Source organism: Larus michahellis, chromosome Z, assembly GCF_964199755.1.
Source record: "Larus michahellis chromosome Z, bLarMic1.1, whole genome shotgun sequence".
Taxonomy (NCBI): domain Eukaryota; kingdom Metazoa; phylum Chordata; class Aves; order Charadriiformes; family Laridae; genus Larus; species Larus michahellis.
The window spans coordinates 62900737-62922683 of record NC_133930.1 but is presented as its reverse complement, the minus strand read 5'-3'; the positions used below and the strand labels follow the sequence as shown (position 1 = coordinate 62922683).

The 21947-nt window shown below is 36.0% G+C and overlaps 1 protein-coding gene across 3 annotated transcripts in view; it reads right to left on the bottom strand.

The window, feature by feature from the left end:
• The window catches only part of FER (FER tyrosine kinase), a 166579-nt gene that overhangs the window by 134586 nt on the left and 10046 nt on the right, over positions 1-21947 (bottom strand). For 2 of the 3 annotated variants that reach the window (XM_074569590.1, XM_074569591.1), the window contains 4 exons: positions 18186-18293; positions 12700-12958; positions 8300-8473; positions 4804-4903 (listed from right to left, as the gene is read on the bottom strand). In XM_074569590.1, coding sequence (XP_074425691.1) covers positions 4804-4903; positions 8300-8473; positions 12700-12906 — 481 coding nt within the window. In that variant the 5' untranslated portion in view covers positions 12907-12958; positions 18186-18293. Of the gene's footprint in view, positions 1-1538; positions 3115-4803; positions 4904-8299; positions 8474-12699; positions 12959-18185; positions 18294-21947 lie in introns of those variants that run through there. The other variant, XM_074569592.1, reaches the window with a different exon arrangement.

Below are 21947 nucleotides of genomic sequence, written 5' to 3'. Positions count from 1 at the left end.
GTTTCCCTGATCTCAGGAACAACTAAAGGCAACCCATGCCACCAGGAAACATATTAGTATAATCACAATTTTACAGGCATCTCAGAATGAATGCCCCAGCCACCTAATAAAAGTATTTTCTGGCTACTCAGCTATTATGAAGAATAGTAGGACAATAATTCGATTTAATGAAAGCTTTTTCAACAGCTTCCTCATTTATCATAGATATAGCTTATGCTGTTGTGCAACTTCAGTATGTACCACAGAAGTCACATCAATTCCAAAGTATTAAATCACAAGAGCTGCAGGGATCTGAAAACATTATTCCAGCAGACGGAATGCTGTATAATGTGCTAGGTGTACTGTTAATATTTCTAGTCTCCTCTAAATCACAACATTGTCAGGGAAAACAAGCCAACCTAGGGTAATCTGGTACAATATTTTCTTATGCTGCCATAGCAGCATAAAATGAAATTAAATACTTAGAATCAATACATTTTTCCTTTACTGTTTACTTCAGATCCATTCTGTCACATAACAATGTTGCTGCATAGTTTCTACATTCAGTCAGTAATTAACTAGTAATAAGAATACAATAAAGACCTGCAACAGACCTATATACATGAAAACTGTAAATTTTGCTAAGGATTATATTGTATTAAATCCAGTATGAACTCGCAAAGCTACAGTGGCTCTATTTCAACTTGCAATATTAACTCATATAAGAGCCGCTATTTCACACTCAAACCATCAAAAACTAACACCAAAATCACCACAAAAATAGAAGCTATATTGTTAAGAATTAATGTTTTTCAGTGTTTTTTTTAAAGTAAGAAAAAGAGCAATTTGTTGTTTATGATTTCATTTACTTATTTCCTTATTTAAGACTTTTTTATATAGCAATAACTAGTGTTTAATCAAAAAAAAAAAAATCAAAGATTAAAAGATTAGAAACCCCCACAGACACACTCTGAACTACACTTAACAAAGATGCACAATACCGCAAAAACAAAAATAAGTGTGGAAATAGCAAATTTAAGTGGAAGCAGTTACCGATCCAATCAAATGAGATTCAAACTGTAATGAGATATCACACTTAATACCTACAACTGTTCTATAGTTTCCATTTTGTGTTTTTTAGCCATGGTTTACAAAACCTTTCTAGAAGCTTTGTGACTTCTTCTTTAGCCAAACAATGTCTTTATCATTCAGCATAAATTTTGTTTTGATAGGTTTTCCTGCAACAGCGACATCAACATGCCACACTCTATTTACTGTGTAACTCAGCATCACTGATGTCAGCACAGCATTGTAGGCCGACAGTTATACGCAATCTGTGAGTGTTATTTTGAACTGCTGTTGTATGAAGTGTACACCATTTTTTCACAATATCACACATCCAAAAGATTTCAGAGGGCTGTCCAATTAATTACGGAAAAACAATCTAGTAAGTCTTTATCTTATATTTTGCTCCAATGACCAAAGTATGCCCTAATGCCCCAATTTTGCAAAGGAACATGCTGTGTGTTCCCAGTACATACCTTTTTCTTTTTTTTTTTAACAAAGCTTTCCAATCTAGAAGAAACTATTGGAATCAATCTGTCCATAATCCCAGTTGATGAAGAATGCCTCATTAGAGAGGCACTGGTCTAGTTCAGCTTGATGACTTTAACCCTTCTCAGCTTGCTGTCTCTCACCATGCATTAAAAAAAAATAATAATTAAGGACTAGAACAAAAAGCAAAAAACTATCAACCAACTGAGTAACACCAACGAGACTGCCTGACACTTGGGGTCTCCATGCCCAAGAACAACCAACCAGAATGCATTTGTGATGGAGCCACTGGTCCAGAAAGGAGCAGCAACACATGACTAAATGGGATACGTGCTAGAACAAACAAGATAAATCAGTCACTTCTGATTGAGACGGCATGCAGATACTGATGGCCCCAACAGGGCAGAGCAATCCAGCCAAAGGACCAAGTGGCAGCCAAGGCTCAGTGGTGCATCCTCTGCAACACCACTGTCCCACTGCTTCCCTGATGCCCAAGCAGAAGCAGTGCTTGCAGAGGGCTCCCCACAACAGCTCCTGAGACAGCATCTCAGACACTTTAATCTTTCTGCAGATCTGGAGACCACAAAGCCACCCATAATGAAGCTTCTGCACCCTTCAGAAAGAATGAAACTATGCAAAAAATTCCCACCAGCTGCCTTCCCATTTCCCTAACATGAACAAAACCTGTAACTAGCCAGTATTATTATTCAGTGCTTACCCCTTATTCTTATTACTCTTTCAACAGGTCCTCTTAAGTCTTTTCAGCAAGTTAACACAGTTGTAACCCTGCAGTAGGGCATCAACATGTTGATTTAAAGTGACTGTCCTGTCAGCTGGTGGAAAGTCTAACATAGTAATTCAAGTTTACCCTAGAATACTTTGTTAACACAGAAAAACATAAAAACAACTACTACCACAGAAGATCACTTTCTACTGTTTATAACTTTGCCAAGCTTTACCCTTTTCAGTTAAAAGCTCCTACTGTGTGTGTTCAGCCCAGAATTTAATATCACTTTTAAGAACTCAACCAGAAAACAGGGAAACAATTCTCTTCCCAAACTAGAGAATCGCTTGTACCTCTTTCACTAGCGGCTCTCTCACTAGAAGATGGCTTTGCTGTTCCAAAACAAAATAAAAGTCAGTAAATTTCAAAGTCACTACACTTGCAAAACAGACAAATTTCTAAGTCATTCCTTTGCGTGACTTGCATTCTTTCCACATCAACCAGCTTGTACAGGTAATGCACAAATTTACAGATAACTGCAGAAGCCCATACGCAAAGACAAAGTAGTAGCCTAAGGAGTAGTTGTCCCCTTCAGCTCCAAAAGGTGGGGCCACACACTGTGATGGAGAGTTGGTTTGACACAGGAACAGAGTCTGTTGAGATCATCATTTTACAGAGGTGGACCTGGACTGGCTCTTTCAACAGATCTCTTGCAAGAGCTGGTCTCCAAAGATTTTCATTATTTTGTTTAACAAAATGTTTTTCAGCTTATTTCCAATACTTGGTTATGCCCTCCCGCTGTTCTGGTAGGCACTGTTCCTTCCCTTGTTTGCAATAAGTCTTGAAAGCCTGAAAAACTGAACCAGTTTGTATATTAACAAAAGTCGTATTTCCTAAAAGGACATAATTTTAATAAGTATGAGTTACTGAACCAAGTCTACAATTTTAAGACTTCCCTAACTTGTTCTCCTCACAAACAGTTTGACAACTTGAGGGCTCAGAAACCCTATGAATATACCATGGCTTAAAAACATTCAAAGAGCTCAGCTGACCCGCAGTTGATACACAACTGTAGTATTTGTAAACAAGAACATGGCCTGGAGTGCAACAGGGGAGAAGTAATTCCGCCATTTTGGGGAGAAAAACCTGCAACATTTTTCTGGAGGTCAGTGTTTGTTTACAGAGATTTACTTTAAGATGTCAGGGAAAGTGAAATTAAGTACAAATTGCAATAAGACAAATACTAAATGGAAGCCTGAAAGAGAAGGTCAAGAAAAACCACAGAAGAAATAAGTGTCTTAAAACCATCTTGTGTTTGCTGTCTATCTAAAGAAATATTAATTCAGTTAATCAGAACCACATCAAAGCATCACAGCTGCTGACAAGAAAAACCACTCTGATTTCAACGGGAAAGTTTGGTGCTTCAGGAAAGGAGAATGATCAGAACCATAACAGGAAGACTGGATAAAAAGAACATACTACATACCTTATGTTCCCATGTTAAGTAGTTACTTGGGGATAAAATAAGTAACCAAATCAAAGTTATATGTAGAAAACAGCTAGGGAAATCAACACAATTAAACAACTGACTATGTATTTACATTTTTAAGTGAATATGAACAGCACTAAAAGAAAAAAGAAAAAGCTGATGCAAAACAGTGCTCAGCACTCTCTTATCCCTTGATGTTTTGTTGTTATATTCACCTATCAGCTACTACTCCAAGTTTTAGAAAAATCTGGTAAGAAACAATCTTTATCTCAGCACTGACAGCTACTATATTGCACTGTGAATTACAGTACAAGTGAACAAAGCACAGTAATTGTCATTTTAGGCAGTCATACAAAAACTTACAGATGGATCTTGGCATTATATTTATATACTGCCATCCAATTAATTTTCTCTAAAGAAAGAAAAAAACTCAGGCACGTAAGAACAATTATTAACAAGATACTTCAATACATCACAGAACAAAGTCTCTCTATCTAATCATTAGCACAATTCAACAGGAATCAAAATCCATGCAGTTTGGATATCGTTCCCAAAAAAAAAAATCTTTAAAATATCTCAGCATGCAAATGAGTTCTTTTCCTCTTTTGCTTAAGGTTGACAAAGGTCAGATCGGTTACACCAACTGTCAAAAGCTGATGCTGAGGCCACTGCAGCAACCATAATAGGTCACATCACAGGATGCAAGGAGGCTGCAGCCACAATGTAGATGAGACAGAATTGTAACCCACTTATCACTATTAACAGTTCATTTGAGCAATTTTACATTTCAAATACATCCACTGAATAAATGACAGAAGAACTTAAAAGGATTACCATTTATATTAAAGGTGCTATCCTTTATTTTATGATTTTTAACAAGAGTACCATCAAGTAGACCTGATGACAATTAGCCTGTCTTACTTAAGGTACTATATGAGCTTTTATATTGTAATCGAGTTGCTCAAAATAAAAACATTACCCTGTTTCAATGTAAGAGTGTTAGCAGGTTTGAAAAAGGCATTAATAGATAGATGAAATTAACACAAGTCAGTCATACCTTTAGCCACAGCTTCTTTATACTTTTCTTTGGCAGAATTTACTTCTTTTATTAGTTGTCTATAGCTAGATTTTAGTTTCTCTAGTTCTGTCTTTGTGACCTTTAAGAAAACAGAAATATAAAAGTATTAAAAAAACTTATCCTCAACATATAAAAAAATGTCATAGCATTAGTGGAAGCGAATTAACAGGATTTATTTTCCAAAATAAGGATGTTACCACTTTCCACTGACTTGAGGTAATCTTAATAGGATATTACATAGTGTAACAAAATGAAAATCAATAAATGCATGGAATAAAATAAGAAGCCCGAAACAGAGATCACCATCAACACCAGTGTAATGAAAAATATGTTTAGTAAATCCAGCTAATCACAAACACTATTCCATTTCAATGACAAGGGCAAAAAAGCACTAAAAAGATGCTTAATAAAGCATACTATATGAAAAAGTTCTACGCATAGGAAGGAAATCCTTCAGCACCTAAAAAAAAAAGAAAGCGAGATAGAAGAATTTCCAAATATTACAGTTCATACAAACGGCTTAGAAACAGCAACTGTGTAAGAATCAATCTATCTGTTGTAAGACTTAAATCCCTAAAAAGGAAAAGAAACCAAACAAAAAAAAAAAAAAAAATCAATGAAAAAACCAAACTACGGTGGAACACAGCACTGAAGAATCTTTTTGCAGCGGAAGAAGCTCCGCTGAACATGAAATTTTTGGTCAAAAAATTAAAATAAAATTGCCTCTTCTAACCGTAACTTTCATTCACTGTGTGACAAAATTAGCGCACTGTTCAGAGATAATCACAAATCACGAACTTGCAAACCAAAGCTAGTAACAAACCAGCCCCTACAATACCAAAAAGGTGGCATACATAGAAAAATAAAAACTCACAAAAAGAAAAATACACTCACAATGGGAAATTGTGGAAGAGGAACTTAATTTAATGGAAGTGTCCCCCTCACTGAACGTGCAGAAGAGGAAGTCCGTTCTACAGAAGAACTGTTCTTCTTGCAGCTGGCAAGAAGGTGGCTGGAGTTAACAATTCTCCCTTTTTTCATGATGCAAGGCCCAGATACCACTACTTTCATCTTCAAGAACAATATCTGGAAACTTAATGGAATTCCTTAAAGAGCTAACAAGGTGTTATCTGTAAGTTCTGTTTCTGGTCCAACTGCAAAGATTTAATTCAAAGGCAGGAACTTTTCTCCACATCAGTCCCATATTCTCATCTCATATTGCTATACACTGTAAATTATATTCACAACTGTTGTTATTATAGACTAATAGAGGTGATACGGGAAAAAATAACTTTATGACAATCTTGTATTATATAGACACCACGAGAAATGGACAAAATGATGAAATTAGGGAGTAGTGAACACAATTAAGACATAAATAACAAGGAACTGCTTTTCTTACAGAAAAATGGAAAATAAAAGGTAGGGCAAAAGTATTAAGAAACTTTTTTAATAATTGCAAAATATATCTTACTGATTCTTAGACTGTGTTCTTCCCACAGGAAAAAAAAACCCAAAACCAAGAGCATCTCTGTCCCCAGATAACACCTAAGGAACTAAGATGGTCAAGGATTACCTCAAATCCAGTTTTTACATCAAAAAATCTTGCCCACCTAACTAGCATGGTATCCTACTTTTTTTTCCCCAAATTTCATAAAGAAAGAAAAAATATCCAATATCTTAATGGGAACTGGAATAAATCTAAAAGATACAAATTTTACTACATTTGTGGAAAAGACATGATACTTCACTGTCCTTAAAGAGTTTTACCAAAAAGGTTACACAGAATAGAGGTGTCTAGAATAAGAAGGGATGATAAATACATATTTCACCTAAAGGAAAATGCATTTTTTTGCCAGCATATCCTAAAGATATGAACTGCACAGACACCGATCTTCACAAGATTTGGATAATGTCCTGGGAAACAATAAGTATTTTGCTTCTGCTTGTAACAAAAGCAGAAATAATACCACCGAACATGAGAAGTATTCTGAATTTCTGGGAACCATTCTGCAAGTGCTCCAGTGACACAAAACCTTTGAACAAACAATGTCAGCTAACAATGAAAGAACATATGATATGTAACCAGAATGCTATTCAAATGTTTCTTAGGGAAACCAGGAAGGGGAAAAAAAAAAAAAAAACAAACAACAATGCAAGCTTATTCATCAGGATACAAAATATTTTCATGGCCATGCAGTCCATAATTAATTAAAATGAATACATTTTGTAATTAATCATTTGGGCAGTGCCCAATATGCAACATATTTTTTTGCAAGAGACATTTTAAAAGACAGTTTTATTAGAGATTTTATTAGAATTAACTTATTAACAGAAAAAACGTATTTTGCATAGTCTCTTTTAAAAATATACCTGAAGCTCCATCCACCTTTTTTCATCTAACCTCTCTTTCTTACATTTCTTTCTTTCTTTATGCATTTCTCCAATTCTTTATACATTTAACCTCTATTATTTCTAACATATGCTACCAGTTTTTCCTCTCCTTCCATCCTGTCTGTTTTCAGATGCAGCAATCCATAAGTGGCATAAGTGATTATTTGGCTTAGAAATTTTATCAGATAAAACACCCTACTGACCAGGCATCAAAAAGGACATACTCCCCATAGTCAACAGCTGGGGAACACGCGAAGATCCTAGCATCTTATGGAAGGAGTCCTATCACAGCCAACATATTTAACTTAATATATGTTTAGTATGTTTGTTTGATGTTCTTATAATCAGCCCAAGAATCTTTGACTCATCAGGCCATGGCATTTGTACTGTATTAATCAGATGTTATATTTTAATTACACTACTCCAAATCTCAAATTCTCCGCTGGAAGAAAGAAGAAACAATATTTTTCCTTCTCTCCGCAGACTTTCAGACTGTCAATCTGTTTTTTGACATTTGCAGTTAAACTTCCCCCAGAGCACCTGAATGAAACTGTGATTTCTGTCAGCTTTACTGACTAGATACAGTGCTTTCAACATATGCAGGACAACTGACACATTGAGCTCCATCGGCAGCCTTAATGTTTGGTTTACACTTGATTTATATTTTAGAATAGGGACTACAATCTCGTCCCCACTCAAAGCAGTTTGGACTGTCAAGAGCACTTATTAACAAAGTTTTCGGTGCCCTGGTCCCAGGGATGTCTAGAGTGGAATAAGAACAGGAAGAGAGATGCAATACAGAAGTGTCACAGAGAATCATCTATTAAGCATTTTCAGTGCTATCTGCCCATAGAAATCCATATAGAAGAAAGTTTTCCATCTCTGCTCTGTCAGCTAGCAGGAGAAATAAAATGTGGAGGAAATAACTAGAATTTAAACTAGATATTCTACGTATCACAAATCACTACTTTCACCATAGCACAAACAAAAACAGAGGAACTAAAAAAATCTATTCCCAATATATTACTTTTTAAGCATACAAAACTACAATAAATTTATAAAGCACAACTGAATAAAATACCTTGTACATCTCTGCTTCAATTTGCTGATGAACACCTACGTAACTCTTCTTAACTTGCTGCTTATCTTTGATCATCATCGTAAGCCTATGCAAAGGCCCAGAATTAAGATCCTCTGCATGTGTCTTCATTATTTTGCTCAGCTGTTCTGTTTGCTGTACCACAAGCAACCAAGACTGTAATAAAAAGTGAGAACAGAAAAGCACTTACTTATTCTGCCTTACAAATAACCAGAAAATGAACATGAATGGTGTGAAAAGATGCATCACTGTTTAAAACAATTCAGTAAAAAAAAAAATTTAAACTTACCCAAATGCACTTGAGATCTTCTAAAATAAAGTTCTTCCTGTTACAGCAAAATCATGCCTTGAACTTACTGATAAAATCATAAAAAACCCACCAGAGATAAAACATACAAAACTGTATGTTCACCCTTCAGCACTGTCCTATCACTTCTGAACACTAATGAAAGTTTTACAGCCTTTTTTGGAATACATCCCTGACACCCCTGACAAGCATGTTCCTGTGTCTTTTGTTCTGCTGTTTCCCAGCCACAATTATTGTGTTCAAGCTGACTTCTCTGCCCTCGTCTAAATACCTCACAGTAACACTCATTTGAGTGGTTACTGTTTAAGAGCATACCACTCATCAGCTACTTCACGTAACTGAGAGCATCAGAGTCAGGCCACCAGTATTAAAGCATAAGGTGCTAACAGGTTAAAAGGCACAAGCAGTCGTGTTACTACATCTGTCATAGTAACAAATGTCTTTCCATACCCTTACTTTAATAACTTCCTTGGCCATTCTGTCAGTCTGTTTTCAGGACAGCTCAATGTCTGTGTGTGGCTTTGAATTTTGATTAAGAACTGTAATGTGAACAGAGAGACTTCCAATGCACCACAAACACAAAAAAGTTCAGTTCAAATAAAAGCATTTGTTACCCTAAAGATCCCTGTCACACTTTGTTGATGAGAACAGTATTGGATTCCTTTGAGATAACTCCCTGACATTGAATGCTATGCTATATCTAAAATTTCAGAATGGCTACAATGTCATACAATTATCAGGTTTTGAAGGCAGCTAGCATGCTGGTTTTACTAGCTTTTATCTTACCCTTACTAAAGACAGAAATCCACCTTAGATCATCAAAACTTAGAAAATTAATTTGTTTGGTAGCTTTGGGTTTTCCCTACATCTCATATATAAACATACATACATAATATTTCCATCCCTACATGACAATGCTGCAACGCAAACTGGATTCCAGAGAAGAAAACAAAAGACAGTTAACTCCTGTATATATTAAACCAACATTAACATTTCCTTTAGCTTGTAAACAGCGCACAGACTGGCACAGAGCTATCTCAGACTGCTTAAAGTGTGGTGTTGTAAAAGGTCAAGGCCTAAAGCTTCTCAGCTATGGCTAAAAACTGTTTCACCTCTTCATTACAGAACACTTTCCAAATGACATCAGAAGCCATATTGTAAAGCTGCATAGGATAAAAACATCATTAAATATCTGCCTGAGAGAAGCGAGTCTCGTGGTTACAGAGGAGTTCATAAGAGCGCTCTCAGAGTTGAAAATGTAGTCAGAGTTCTCCATTCTCTTTAAGGCTGATTTACTACTGATGAGACATTCTATGATTCTGTGATTCTAAGTACCGTTTTAATCAACCCTGAAAATCACAGCAAAAGCATTTTTCGACAGGACAAGTAGTCGAAAGACATACTTAGTTTACAGTTCACCAAATGAACCTGAATAAGCCAGGACGATAGCAAAAATTTCCCTTTCCATTTAAAAAAAAAAAAAAATTGTGCATTTTCGTAATCTTTACATCCCTCTTTCCACACTGAGAAAGTATTGGTTAAACAGGATTTCTGTGTTTTGTACAACTATATTTTATTATTTTAAAACAGGAAAAGCTAAAGTGAAAAGCTATACTTAAGAAAAGGCTTCAAAAATTGAGATTTATATGGGACAGAAAAGCGGCTGGGTGGGGACAGCAGAAAAGGCAAAGCATTTCCTCTCACAGAAGATAACCACAATCCATCGAAAGCAATAAAATATAATATTGTTTGGTTTCACAGTATTTTTTAGACAACGACACACACAAAAGAGCTGTTGGGAAGCACTTAAAAATAGTGCTTTTCTGGCATTGGCAATTGCTGCCACTATGCCTTCCAGCAAGTTTGCTGCCTCTGCTTGAAAAAAACATGCGACAAATTTTCCCAAAATACCATTTCTCTCAAAGTGCTCGCTCTTGCTGTAAACTTTGAAAAAAAAAAAAAAAAATCCAAACAAAAAAAAAATCACCATAAAAGATTAGACAGTTTGGTATTTGATTTTGATCCTACATAATACCAAAAATTTAATATACGGGTATTTTAAATCTTAGGAAATGTAAGATACTATATTTATGTCCCATAATATTTGGGTCATACTTTGATTCTATAAAATGTCCGGAAGAGATAAAAAGTATCATGAAATAGTAAACTAAATTAGAATCAGGTAAGTAAAGTAATCAATAATTCAGATATTTTAACTGCCAAACCCAGTAAGACAATGTGTCACTACACAACTTTAAAATCCATGGTGACAGTGAAATTTCACAGCAAGCCCATACAAAAGATCTGTCAGTGGCATCTGAATATTTTAGATGTTATATAAAGACATAGAGATCAGGGACGGGACTTGAGAGAAAAATGCCACCTCCTTAAGAGAAAAAAAAGGAAAAAAGGAACAAAAACAATCCTGAAAGAACAACTTGAGTGCCTATGTCCAAAACAAGATTTCAAAACATGACACACATGCCTCTCGTCAACCCAAAAAGAACATGGCTTAAGTCAGATCTTCAGCTTTTTAAAATTTATTTGATCACAGGAAATACCCATGTCACAGACAAGAACCGTCCTAGACTGAGCTAGCTACGTGAAGATTAAGGGTTGCTTACACTTTATAATGCTAAATATTCTGATGTCAACGCTCTTACACTGTTCTAGCCCTAATCTGCTCTGTTTCATCTCTGTTTCATCACCTAAAAGAATTGCAAGACAGTTTAGCTAGCACATTAGAGCAATTCTAGTGGGGCAGCAATAGCAAGAATTATTAGTCATATCACCAATAATTCCATACAAAACTTTGGTATCCAACTGTAGAAAGCTTGAAGAAAATAGCTGACTTCTGCCAATCTTAGGCTAATGACAATGCTTTAATGTTTATTCACCAAAATCATCACAATTTAAATAGTAAAATCTAAAACAAACTCTGTGTAAGAAACATAATTAGGTGAAAAACATTTCAAATACAACACCAAAACACACAGATGGAAAAAAAACACAAACACAGTAGTATGTCAATTTACAAAACCAGAATTATTGTGGTGAAGGGCAGTAACAACAGAATTTATTACAAGTAAACACTGTGCAGTGCTACTTTTGGGGCCCCTAACGCAGGCTAGCTATATGTGTGCAGCTTTGAAGTCACACACACTGACAGTTTAATCTAGACTGCTGCACAAGGAGCAGTCACGTTCCTCATGTATGCTGTAGCTAGTATTCACACAGCAACCCCATAAGTCCACTACACAAAAACTGCTTTGTCCAAAATTTAACTTGACCCAAAAAGGGTGTTTTCCTGCAGAGAGGAGATCAGGATTCATGCCAGACTGAAGGGACTCTGTAACCGCTGCTACAGCAGAAGGGCCAAGAACTGAATAAGCCATTAAAACCGAGTAGTTTTCTCTAGTCAGGAAAGATTCAGAGTCGTGAATGAAGCTTACAAACAGGTGAAATAGGGAATTTTTCTTCATCGGTACCTTTACTTGACTTGCTCTAAATCTGAAAATAAATCATCTAGGGGAAAAACAGCCTTACCTTTATAAAAAGTCAACAAAATTATTTTAAATTGGATACAAAATAACTTCACAATTATGAGAAACATCCTGAATTAACATTTTGTTTTTACAGCACACGCTGCAGTATGAATAACAGCTGGAATGCTAGGCTTTGCCTCTGTTTCCTGGCATTTTCCTATTTCTGTCACAAATTCTATATAATATAAACAATAGTTCCTATTTAACTGTCTTAAAAGAAAAGCTTACTATAGCGTACTCTATTTTCAAAACACTAAACAAAGTAGCAGGCTCAACCCAGGAACCTAAAATACCGAATTTCAGAATTCAGGATTGATTCTAGTTCAGTTACTATTTTCAAAGCAAGACTGGAGCTCAACTTTTGCATATTCCACTAAGGAACTAAAGAGAGCCCATTTTAAATACTCTGGCAATATTAACTCTCAAGAAGCTGAATGAACAGGAATCCAACTCAACCTAAGAAACAACAAAAATAAATCCAGCACTGTTATTTCCAATGATATTCCAAATTCAAAATACTGCAGTCTTACCTTGGAGACATTGCTGATATAATCCAATTGACAAGTGCTCTCTTTATCTACTTGATTACAAAGATTCTGTAAAGTGGAGGCATACTCCTTATCACTTTTTACTCGCATTACCATGAATTTCTTCACTGTTTCCAGCAGTCGCAGTTCCCAGTCTTGCAGTTTTAATAAAGCATCATGAGAATACTTCAGGTCACCTCCAAACCCCATTTTTTAAGGCACTATACACTGCACAGGGGAAAACACAGGCTCTTCACCACATCTGAAAGCAGAACAAAATTCATGAGAGACATGTCAAAAGAAAAACTTCTACCATGACAAAGAGTAACTATTACTACCTAAACCCTCAAATAACTCAACCACATCCTCCTCAAAATAAACCAAAGGAGGGTCAGAGGACTGTTTTGAACACGTATCTATGACCAGAAGAGATCTCAGGCCCAGAACTCTCCTCCAGTTTCCATCTGCAAAATATGCCTCCCTAACTTAAAGTGGAGTTATGAAGGAACACATAAAAGCATCTAAGACAGATACTAAAGTCCAATCCACATATTTCATCAAGCAAGTATAGCTGACAGTATCTCCACACAAGAATTGCCAGCTACACTGTTCCACTCCTGGTGGCCTGAAACATTAGTTTCTGGGGTTTACTGACATAAGAGCACAGAAAAATCCAAATAAAACATCAACTCCCAGGCACTGCATTTGTGCGAAATGAATAACTAGTTAGAAGCTAGTTTGCTTCTAAACACTGTGTTAGTAGGCCATTAAACTTGCAGATTCAACTTCCCAAAAATCAGGAAATATGCCAGACCAGGCTGCCCATGCGACCGGCCATTACTCCCCTGGGACATACAGTAGGGCAGAGTCCGTAAGTTCACACAATTTTCCCCTAAGGCAGTCCAGTCTTACAGTACCAAAAGGACATCATTTGATAAACAGACAACAAATCCCACCTTATGAAATCCTATAATACACCTGCATCTGATACTGATAAACATGCACCCACATCACGGACAACCTGAACCCACATACATGAGAAATTTCCACAGACTTGCATAGGTTTAATAATGTGGGCTGAACCCTCTTTTCTGTGTATCCACCAAAAACCTGTTCATATACTAATCAGCTTCAAACTAGGTAAGATAAACTTACATAAACTGCAATCATAGCTCCGGACTGCAGTGCAGAAACATCCTGTGTACTGCTTATTCACTAATTCCTGCACTCCAGCCAAGTCTTAGGTCTTTTGAACACAGAAGTACCAATTTCTTCATAGGCTTTAAATTGCCACTTAAATCAGCAGAGTGTTTTAAAAGCATTAACAAACTTATCTTCCTAACAGCCCATGGGGCAAAGCAGGACTAATAGTCTTATTTTACACTGAGACACATAAACTAATGACAACATTGTACCAGCTAATACTGGTATGTACAAGGCTTAGAAACAGACTTTTCAGAGTGACTAGCATTTTTAGCATATTAAGCATGCAGGAAAAAAAAAAAATGTTATCAGCTTCAGCTACCACAAAAAACTTCAGAAGATTTTGCAAATCAGAACATAGAGCGATCTCCACAATAACTTGACTCCCAGGATCGCTCCTCTCTTCCTGCAGTTCGCTGTTTCCATTAGCCCTTCCAGCAAGCTACAGAAATAAGCCTCATCCACTTGATGTTTATTCTCGGAACACAAACCATGCAACGTAATGAATGAAACAAAGATCCTATAAAGAAAATAAGAATAGTGCCATGCTACTATGCATCTACACAGTAGACATAAGTCAAGGTTGTATGAGTAACATTAAATTTATCGCAAGCCTTCATATGCTCTTTAATTTGAAGCTGTACATTTTAGTCTGAATTCTTGCTGATGGCTAGGAATTCAGTCATAAACAGCAACAGGAAATAATTTGTGCTGGTTGTATTTATAAAGGATGGATGATGACATTATTAGTTGTATTAATCATAATATTATTAAAATTTAAGAACTGTCTTGCAAAACCACTAATATTTTATTAACACAAGCAAAGAAAAAAATCTTAAAGCACCTACTTACTAACATGACTGGAGCTGCACATGTGATTTTTCAACACCCTTTAGACCTATATCCACTTTTGTGACCAAGCTCATTTTTCTCCTAGCACATTTTACCACATTACCTAAATCTCCTAGCACATTAGCTATGAAAAAAGATAGCATCTTTATTTTATTACTTTCCAGATTCAGAAGAGATGGGAACTGAACCTCATGATGAAGTCTGGCCTTGTGCTATGACTGAAATGCTGACTTGCTTGCTTTTACTCTAATCTCTGTCTTTTACTGAGAGGTAGGCAAAGGAGGGAGGAAACATTCTCAGCATATGATATTTCAATCTGCTTCTACTGACTACTGTGGAGCCACACGATTACAAAAATCAATAGAACAGAAGATCCAACATCTCACCCCAGCCTGCTAAGCCTCCCTTCATTAAGCAGTAATTAGATTTTTTCCGATTACACTATTAGATGCTTGGGTACATAGACAAAAATTGTACACATAGTGGACTCTGGTCTTTGTTTTAAATTATTCCATTCACTGTGACAGAAGCAGCACAGCAAATATTCGTTTTGCAAAAATGACAAAATTCTGATTCGGTAAGACTGACAAGCCTAAAGGCTCAGAGCTGATGATTCACAACTGCGTAAGCCAGCCTCAGTACGCCTTACTTGTAAATTAATAAAATGTTCAATCAAGGCATTTAGCAAAACTCAAATGCTCCAATATTGTGAAGGCAAAGAAGTGGTGAAAAAGTATTCAAGACTGAAGCCACTTAACTGTCAATAAGCTAGAAAACAACACCTTTAATTAAAACCACTTTTAATTTTTTAACACATTTAACATTTTTTGACGCTTTTAAACAACTGAAGACAGTACAGATCACACAGCCACTTACTTGAAGTCAAAACTGTAAGAATTACCAAACACATGAATAGACGTGTTCTATGCAACCTGTATTTCAAACACTCTTAAAAAGCACAAGTGTATTTCAAAAGGCCATTGTTCAAAGAGATGATATCTGGCACCAATACAGACAGATATTTTTCCAAGTCTGGTATCTCCCTAGTATGCAGACATGAGCTGACAGCGGCCCTAAATGTCAGACCAATAAATAGAATATTTCAGTTGGAAGGGACCTACAATGATCGTATAGGCACAATGATCCATTTAGACCAGCGTTCTGTCTCCAATCATGGCAGCAGGAGATGCTGTTTAAGGACAGCGATCAAGTTGGGCTGCTATTTGTGGTGTGATCCTCCTTGTGCTCCCCCATGTTCACAGCCACTAAATTATCGAAGAAATACTAATAGTCCCATTTTCTGGCTTTACCTTACAACATTACAGTGCTCACGCTGAACACGTAAGACAAAGACAGATTTCCACCCAGATTTTACAACCACAGACTAGTGGCAAAATTGAGTAGTGGAACAAAATCTGAACACAGAAAAGATTTTCTGTGGAACCAGTAGGAGATATGAGGAGTCTGAGACACAAACATACTTTCTACTCCAATGTTGAAAAGATGAAAATATAGAGTGAAAGATATTCTCTCAAGAAAAAAAAAGTCTTTCTCGAAAAAACAGGGGTGAATATTTTATCTTAAAGGAAAAAAGCAGAGATGGCGTCACATTTTAAAGTAGCTAGATGCAGAACAGACGACAATGAAAACATGATACTCTAAATTCATACACAAAAAACTTTCAGGAATTGCTTACTCTTACTGTGAAGAGATCTTTCCTACTTCTGTCAGATACCCATGAGGTTTATCTCTTTTTCCACACATGAACAATGCTTGCATAATTTAACATGCCAGTGAAGTCTCAAACTGAATTCTAACATGTTTTGTAAAAGTAATAAAATCCCAGTGGCATCTAGTAGGACCAATGAGTTTCAGATAGTTTATTTTTTTTATTTTGAAAGGTGATATATGTGTTACTATAAAAATTACTTGATATGCAAATTAGACAATCAATATTTGGTAAGCTTTAACAGTTAAAATATGTCTCAGAGCCAATTTCAAGACAGTAAGACTAACTTTCTTTTTACAGTCACTCTCAAAATAACAAACTAATCATTGACAGGAAGTAAACATTCAATGTACATTTAATAATGTTCTGTGAATGTCCAACCAGGCCCTGAACAGTTCTAAATTTAAATACAGTTACTGAAGGCCGTTTACGACTTGTCTCAACAACCACCACCACAGCGGTGCAGTCAGATACCAAACAAAGCAATGTTAAATTTTGTCAGCATGACAGCAAGAAACTTCAATAAGAGTCACATAATCCTTCAATACTGTAACAATCCCCACAGCAAATACGGCCAATATTCCAGCATTAGCATTCCTGGACTCCACGAACAACTCTGAAGAAAGCAGTTTCCAGAGCCAATCTACGTTTAATTTAAAGATTGCCACTCTTGACACATGAGAGTGGCCATACTGTGTTAGATCAAAGGTCCTGCATGTCTGACAATGACTGAAATCAACTGAGCAGGGAAGAACAGAGCACCTAAATTGCAATACTTTCCCAGGATGCTCTCCTACCCTTATAAAAACTGGTGTCTTCTGTTATATATTGTCATGAAACGTATTCAAGACTGTGACTGCTAACCTTAAAAATACTGATGGATCCCTAGGCATCAGTTGGAACTTGTGGTTTCATAGTATCAATGACAAAGTAGGCAACTGAAAAAAAAACACAAACAAGAAGCAGACCTGGTCCCCAGTTAAATTCAGAACAGGAAAGCACAGCACACATCTGGCCCCTCCAGAAGGAGGAATTTGGAATGGGCACAGTATGCAGAGAGCATCACACTGACTCTTGATCTGCGGTCAACTCCTTTCCTCCTAAATCTACATGGGCTCCAAATCACTTGGCATGACCTATATTTTGCAAACCCTTTCTAGAAACAATACTGCAAAATCAGAAAAGGAAGAGGACTTAGATTCAAGAGACAAATCCTCAAATTCAAGGCTTCTGTACTGATATAAAAGCAATTTTGTAACAGCTGATCAATTCATTAGACAGTCCATCTCAGCTTCTGAATGTAAGGCTTATAGCAGTTACTTTCAATTAAAACACTGAAATAAATCATTCTTAGCCCTCCATCCACACCTTAAATAAAAATTAGACTGTTAAACAATTGACATTTCTCTTAGTGTAGGATCTACTCCTGGAATGTACAATACCGTGAAACATAAAACACTTGCTTTACCTACCATTTGTTTATACTAACCACAACTTCAGATTATTATCTATATATGCATTTGATGCAAAATGGATGCAACATGGACTAGCTGAATTAATGCTTCCATAGATTTATTGCCATCAATAAACATCCAAAATGGTAATCTAAAGCTAGCCTGATCATTTCAAAACTGGTCTGAACTATTAGTCCACTCAAGGCAAAACAGACAGCTTATTTTCAGGAAGGTTTTTCTGCAAAACATACCTTAAAACATCTTCCTCAAGAAATTATCTTTAGTACATTTCTCTTTATGTCAGCAGCTACTTCTTCTGATTTTCACTTTCTGAAATATATTTTTATTTTCTGGGGACTCTGAAAGAAAAACAGATCAAACTTTATTATTATTATTATGGCATCTTAAAATACATTGCAAAACTTAAACTTATGCAAAATGCAAAATTGCTTTGCATTTACAGATTATTACCAGATTTTTGTTTTAAAAGAGACAGAGTTCAAGAAAATCAAGCAAGCAGACTTCTCAAATGACTGCAAGCAGTAGTATGCTATGACTTCACACACGCAGTTTTGAGGGAAGAAATAATTTTGTCTCTACGCATGTAACCAAAGAATTTTTAAAAAAAAAAATTCTTGGAATTTCTTATGACACAGTGTATTGCAGCTGGAAAATCAGATCATTTCATTTATTTCTGAACTTTGTCCTTAATAAAACAAAAAGGAAGCCTATTAATAAAGAAAATAAATGCACGGAAGACAAAAATTCATTATATGAAAGACAAACTTCGCAGAGGTATTTTCACTAGACTGTAAGAAAAGAAGTGGCAACATGAGAAAGGGACCAATAAAGACATAGAAATTTCTTGTATGGTTCTAATTGCTCTGATATCTAGAATAGTAAGAGGTCAGAAAGTTAAGACAACTGCAACACTAAAATTTCAAACTAACTCTGGACTGAAATCTAGGTGAAGCAAACTGCAGCAGAAGGATGGATCTTCGTGGTTTTATATTAAGAAAAAGTATAAAAAATACAAAATATAAAAAATAATTAGAAACAGACTTCGCCTATAGCTTACAAGTGCAAGGTATACTGTATAAACTACATCTGGACCAACGTTAAGTGTTCACTCACAATCTTATTCCAGAACGTCTCATCTAAAATTAAATCTTTAGATGAGACATTCAATATTGGTTTAGCAATGCCTTTGTAAGAAAAGACACATTAAGCAAAGCTGAAAGACAGAGACAGTGTGTAAGGGTAAAGAAAAGAGAACTACTTTGCAGATCTCTGTTATTTAAAACAATGCACTAATCATGGACACATTTATAAAATCTTACAAAGGGATAGTTTTAGCTCATATTAAAGCAGTCGTTATTTAGTCTTCCCTTCTGGTTACTTACTGACATTCTAGAAAGAAAGTGCTGCCTAATATAAACACAAAACTTCCATTCTCCATGACCAAAAATAGAAAAGACTGTAAGTGATGCTTACATTTAGTCACTGCAAAGAAACAGCAGCTATGTAAGCAGATAAGAAAGGAGAAAAAAAATGCAGCAGGCTAGAAGCATTACAAAATTTACCACATTTTTAACAGATACAAAAATACTTGTTGCAAAGTTGCAAAGCCCAAGAGAAAGTCTTCACCAGCAAAAAATTACAAGCAAGAGCAGAACATAGTAAATTTGGTTACAGTCCTGCCATCACAAAATACAAACCAGTTGGAAACACCAGAGTACCACTGGACACAAATACTATTTTTACTCCCTTTCCTGGTTCAAATGGGACTCATGAAAGTAAAACACATGCTACCACCAGCACCTGGGCACATTCAGATTTCAAGCAGATGCTAGAGAACTGCACATGGTAAAATGAACCCCTTCTGAAAATTCCATTTATTAAATGAAACAACAGATTGGAGCCACTAAAACACACACAAACTATATCTTCTCTCTGCATACAGACAAAACCCACACCTCTTTTTTTAAGGAACTATTCCATCCATATGTTAGAATGCAGAATTCTGTTTTTCAATACAAAAATAAAATATAAACTCAATTTTTCCTCAGAACTGCAATTACTACTGCCTTTTTTTTATGTGCATATTTTCATCTGCATACAGGTCATTGGTAGAATTTAAAACTGGTAAAACAAGTCCAATACTGCTCTAATTGATAGGCGTATACTAGCTAGTACAGGGAAGTACTATAAAAGCTTGCCAGTGAACTTCACAGCCATCTGTAATACAGCAGTAAAATGTTACCAAATTTCTGGGCTCAAACATAGAATCTGATAGTTACAGACCGCTTGCTACCTCAATGCAATAAACCACTAGATAATGAAGATAAAAAAGAAAGAATTAAAAGAGATAAGGGTAAAGCAGAAAACCTAGATGATCTGTTGTTTTCTGAAATTATTGCCGAGACAGTCAGAGACAATCCCACACCAGAACCTCTTTAGACTGGTGATATATGAGGCATTCTCTCAAAACGAAGCATCAGAGGAGCATTTAAAAATAACAATTAATAGTAAGAATTCACCACAGCCAGACAATACTCGCTGGAGTGTTAAAGCATCAATTATGAAATTGCCAAACTATTAATTCTGAAAAAAAATAGGCTTATGGTGACCTAAGTAAAGAGGAATGGAGAGTGGAAAATATATCAAGTTTTTTTCAGAGCTTGACAAGGCAATCAGGAGAAGCACAACAAAGACAGTCTGACTACCATACTGAAGAATTTGTAGATTGGAATAATAGGGAGAAAAAAAAAAACAACAATGCAGCTTTTGTAAAGGAAAGTCATGATGTGCAACTTGAAGAGCTCTTTGAAGGAATCCAGAATACAGTGGATAAAGGTGTTGGAAGTGGTCATGAACAAAAGACTTCTAAAAAGCTTCTGCTGATGTCTCTCGTAGGAAGTTTTTACACAAGTGAAGACCTTGCAGGGTAAGACTTAAGAGACAAAGACTTACAGGGAGAGAGTCAGAAGCCTCACCAGAATCTATGCCAAGATTTGGGCTGCTATTCAGAGAGGTCACCTGCATATCTGCCATTTCACATATCATCTGTGCTTAAATTTGCAAATTATACAAAATTATTATGAGCAAAACTAACACATCATGAAAAAATTTGCAGAAGAACCCCAGAATACTGAGCAACAAGCATATAAAACAATAGACGAAGTCAAACATCAGTAAATGCAATGTAACACACTGGGAGAGAGAACACTGGGTTATTTAATGCCACTACCAGAAAAAGGTCTGGCAGTCTCTGAACATGCAACTTCAAAAACATTTGTTCAGTGCTTTGAAGTGGTCAGGTTAGGAATCATCCAGAATATCAGACTTTTTTTTTTAACAAAGGGAAGAGAGAACATAACGTATTCTTACGCTGCTGATACATTCACGGTGTTCCTATACTTTCAGATTATTCCATCTAATTAAGAACATGAAGCACCAAAAAAGTATAGGTAATATGAATCAGAGTATGGACCAGCTTCTGCACAAAGAAAGTAAGGGAATTTTTTAGCTCACAAAACAGATAAGTATGATGGGGTGTCAGATCAAAGTACACAAAAAAAATAATCATGATAGCACACAGTGACATGGTATGTCAGATGCCTGAAGTGCTTCCCAGAAGAACATGAGAACATCAAATGAAATTTTACAAAGTTGCTCTTAAGTACTTCTTTGCCTAGTAAATAATTAAAGGAGAGAATTCCATACCTAAAGACATTTTTGAGACCAAGAAGCAAACAGGTTCAAAAATTATTATAAAAATTCATTTAAAAACCCAGATCTGTTGAACAGCAGAACTTCCATCTCAAGATGTCTCTAAGCTGCAAAAGCAGGACAGGAACTATTATTCTACATTTGTGCCGAAAGTGCCTTCTTATCTGACAGTAGCAAGTACTAAGTTAGACGGACTTCACTTGATCTCATACAAACATCCTCACACAGTGCGCTCACATTCCCTTACCCCTGCAGCTGTATGAAGACCACAGTTTTCCCTA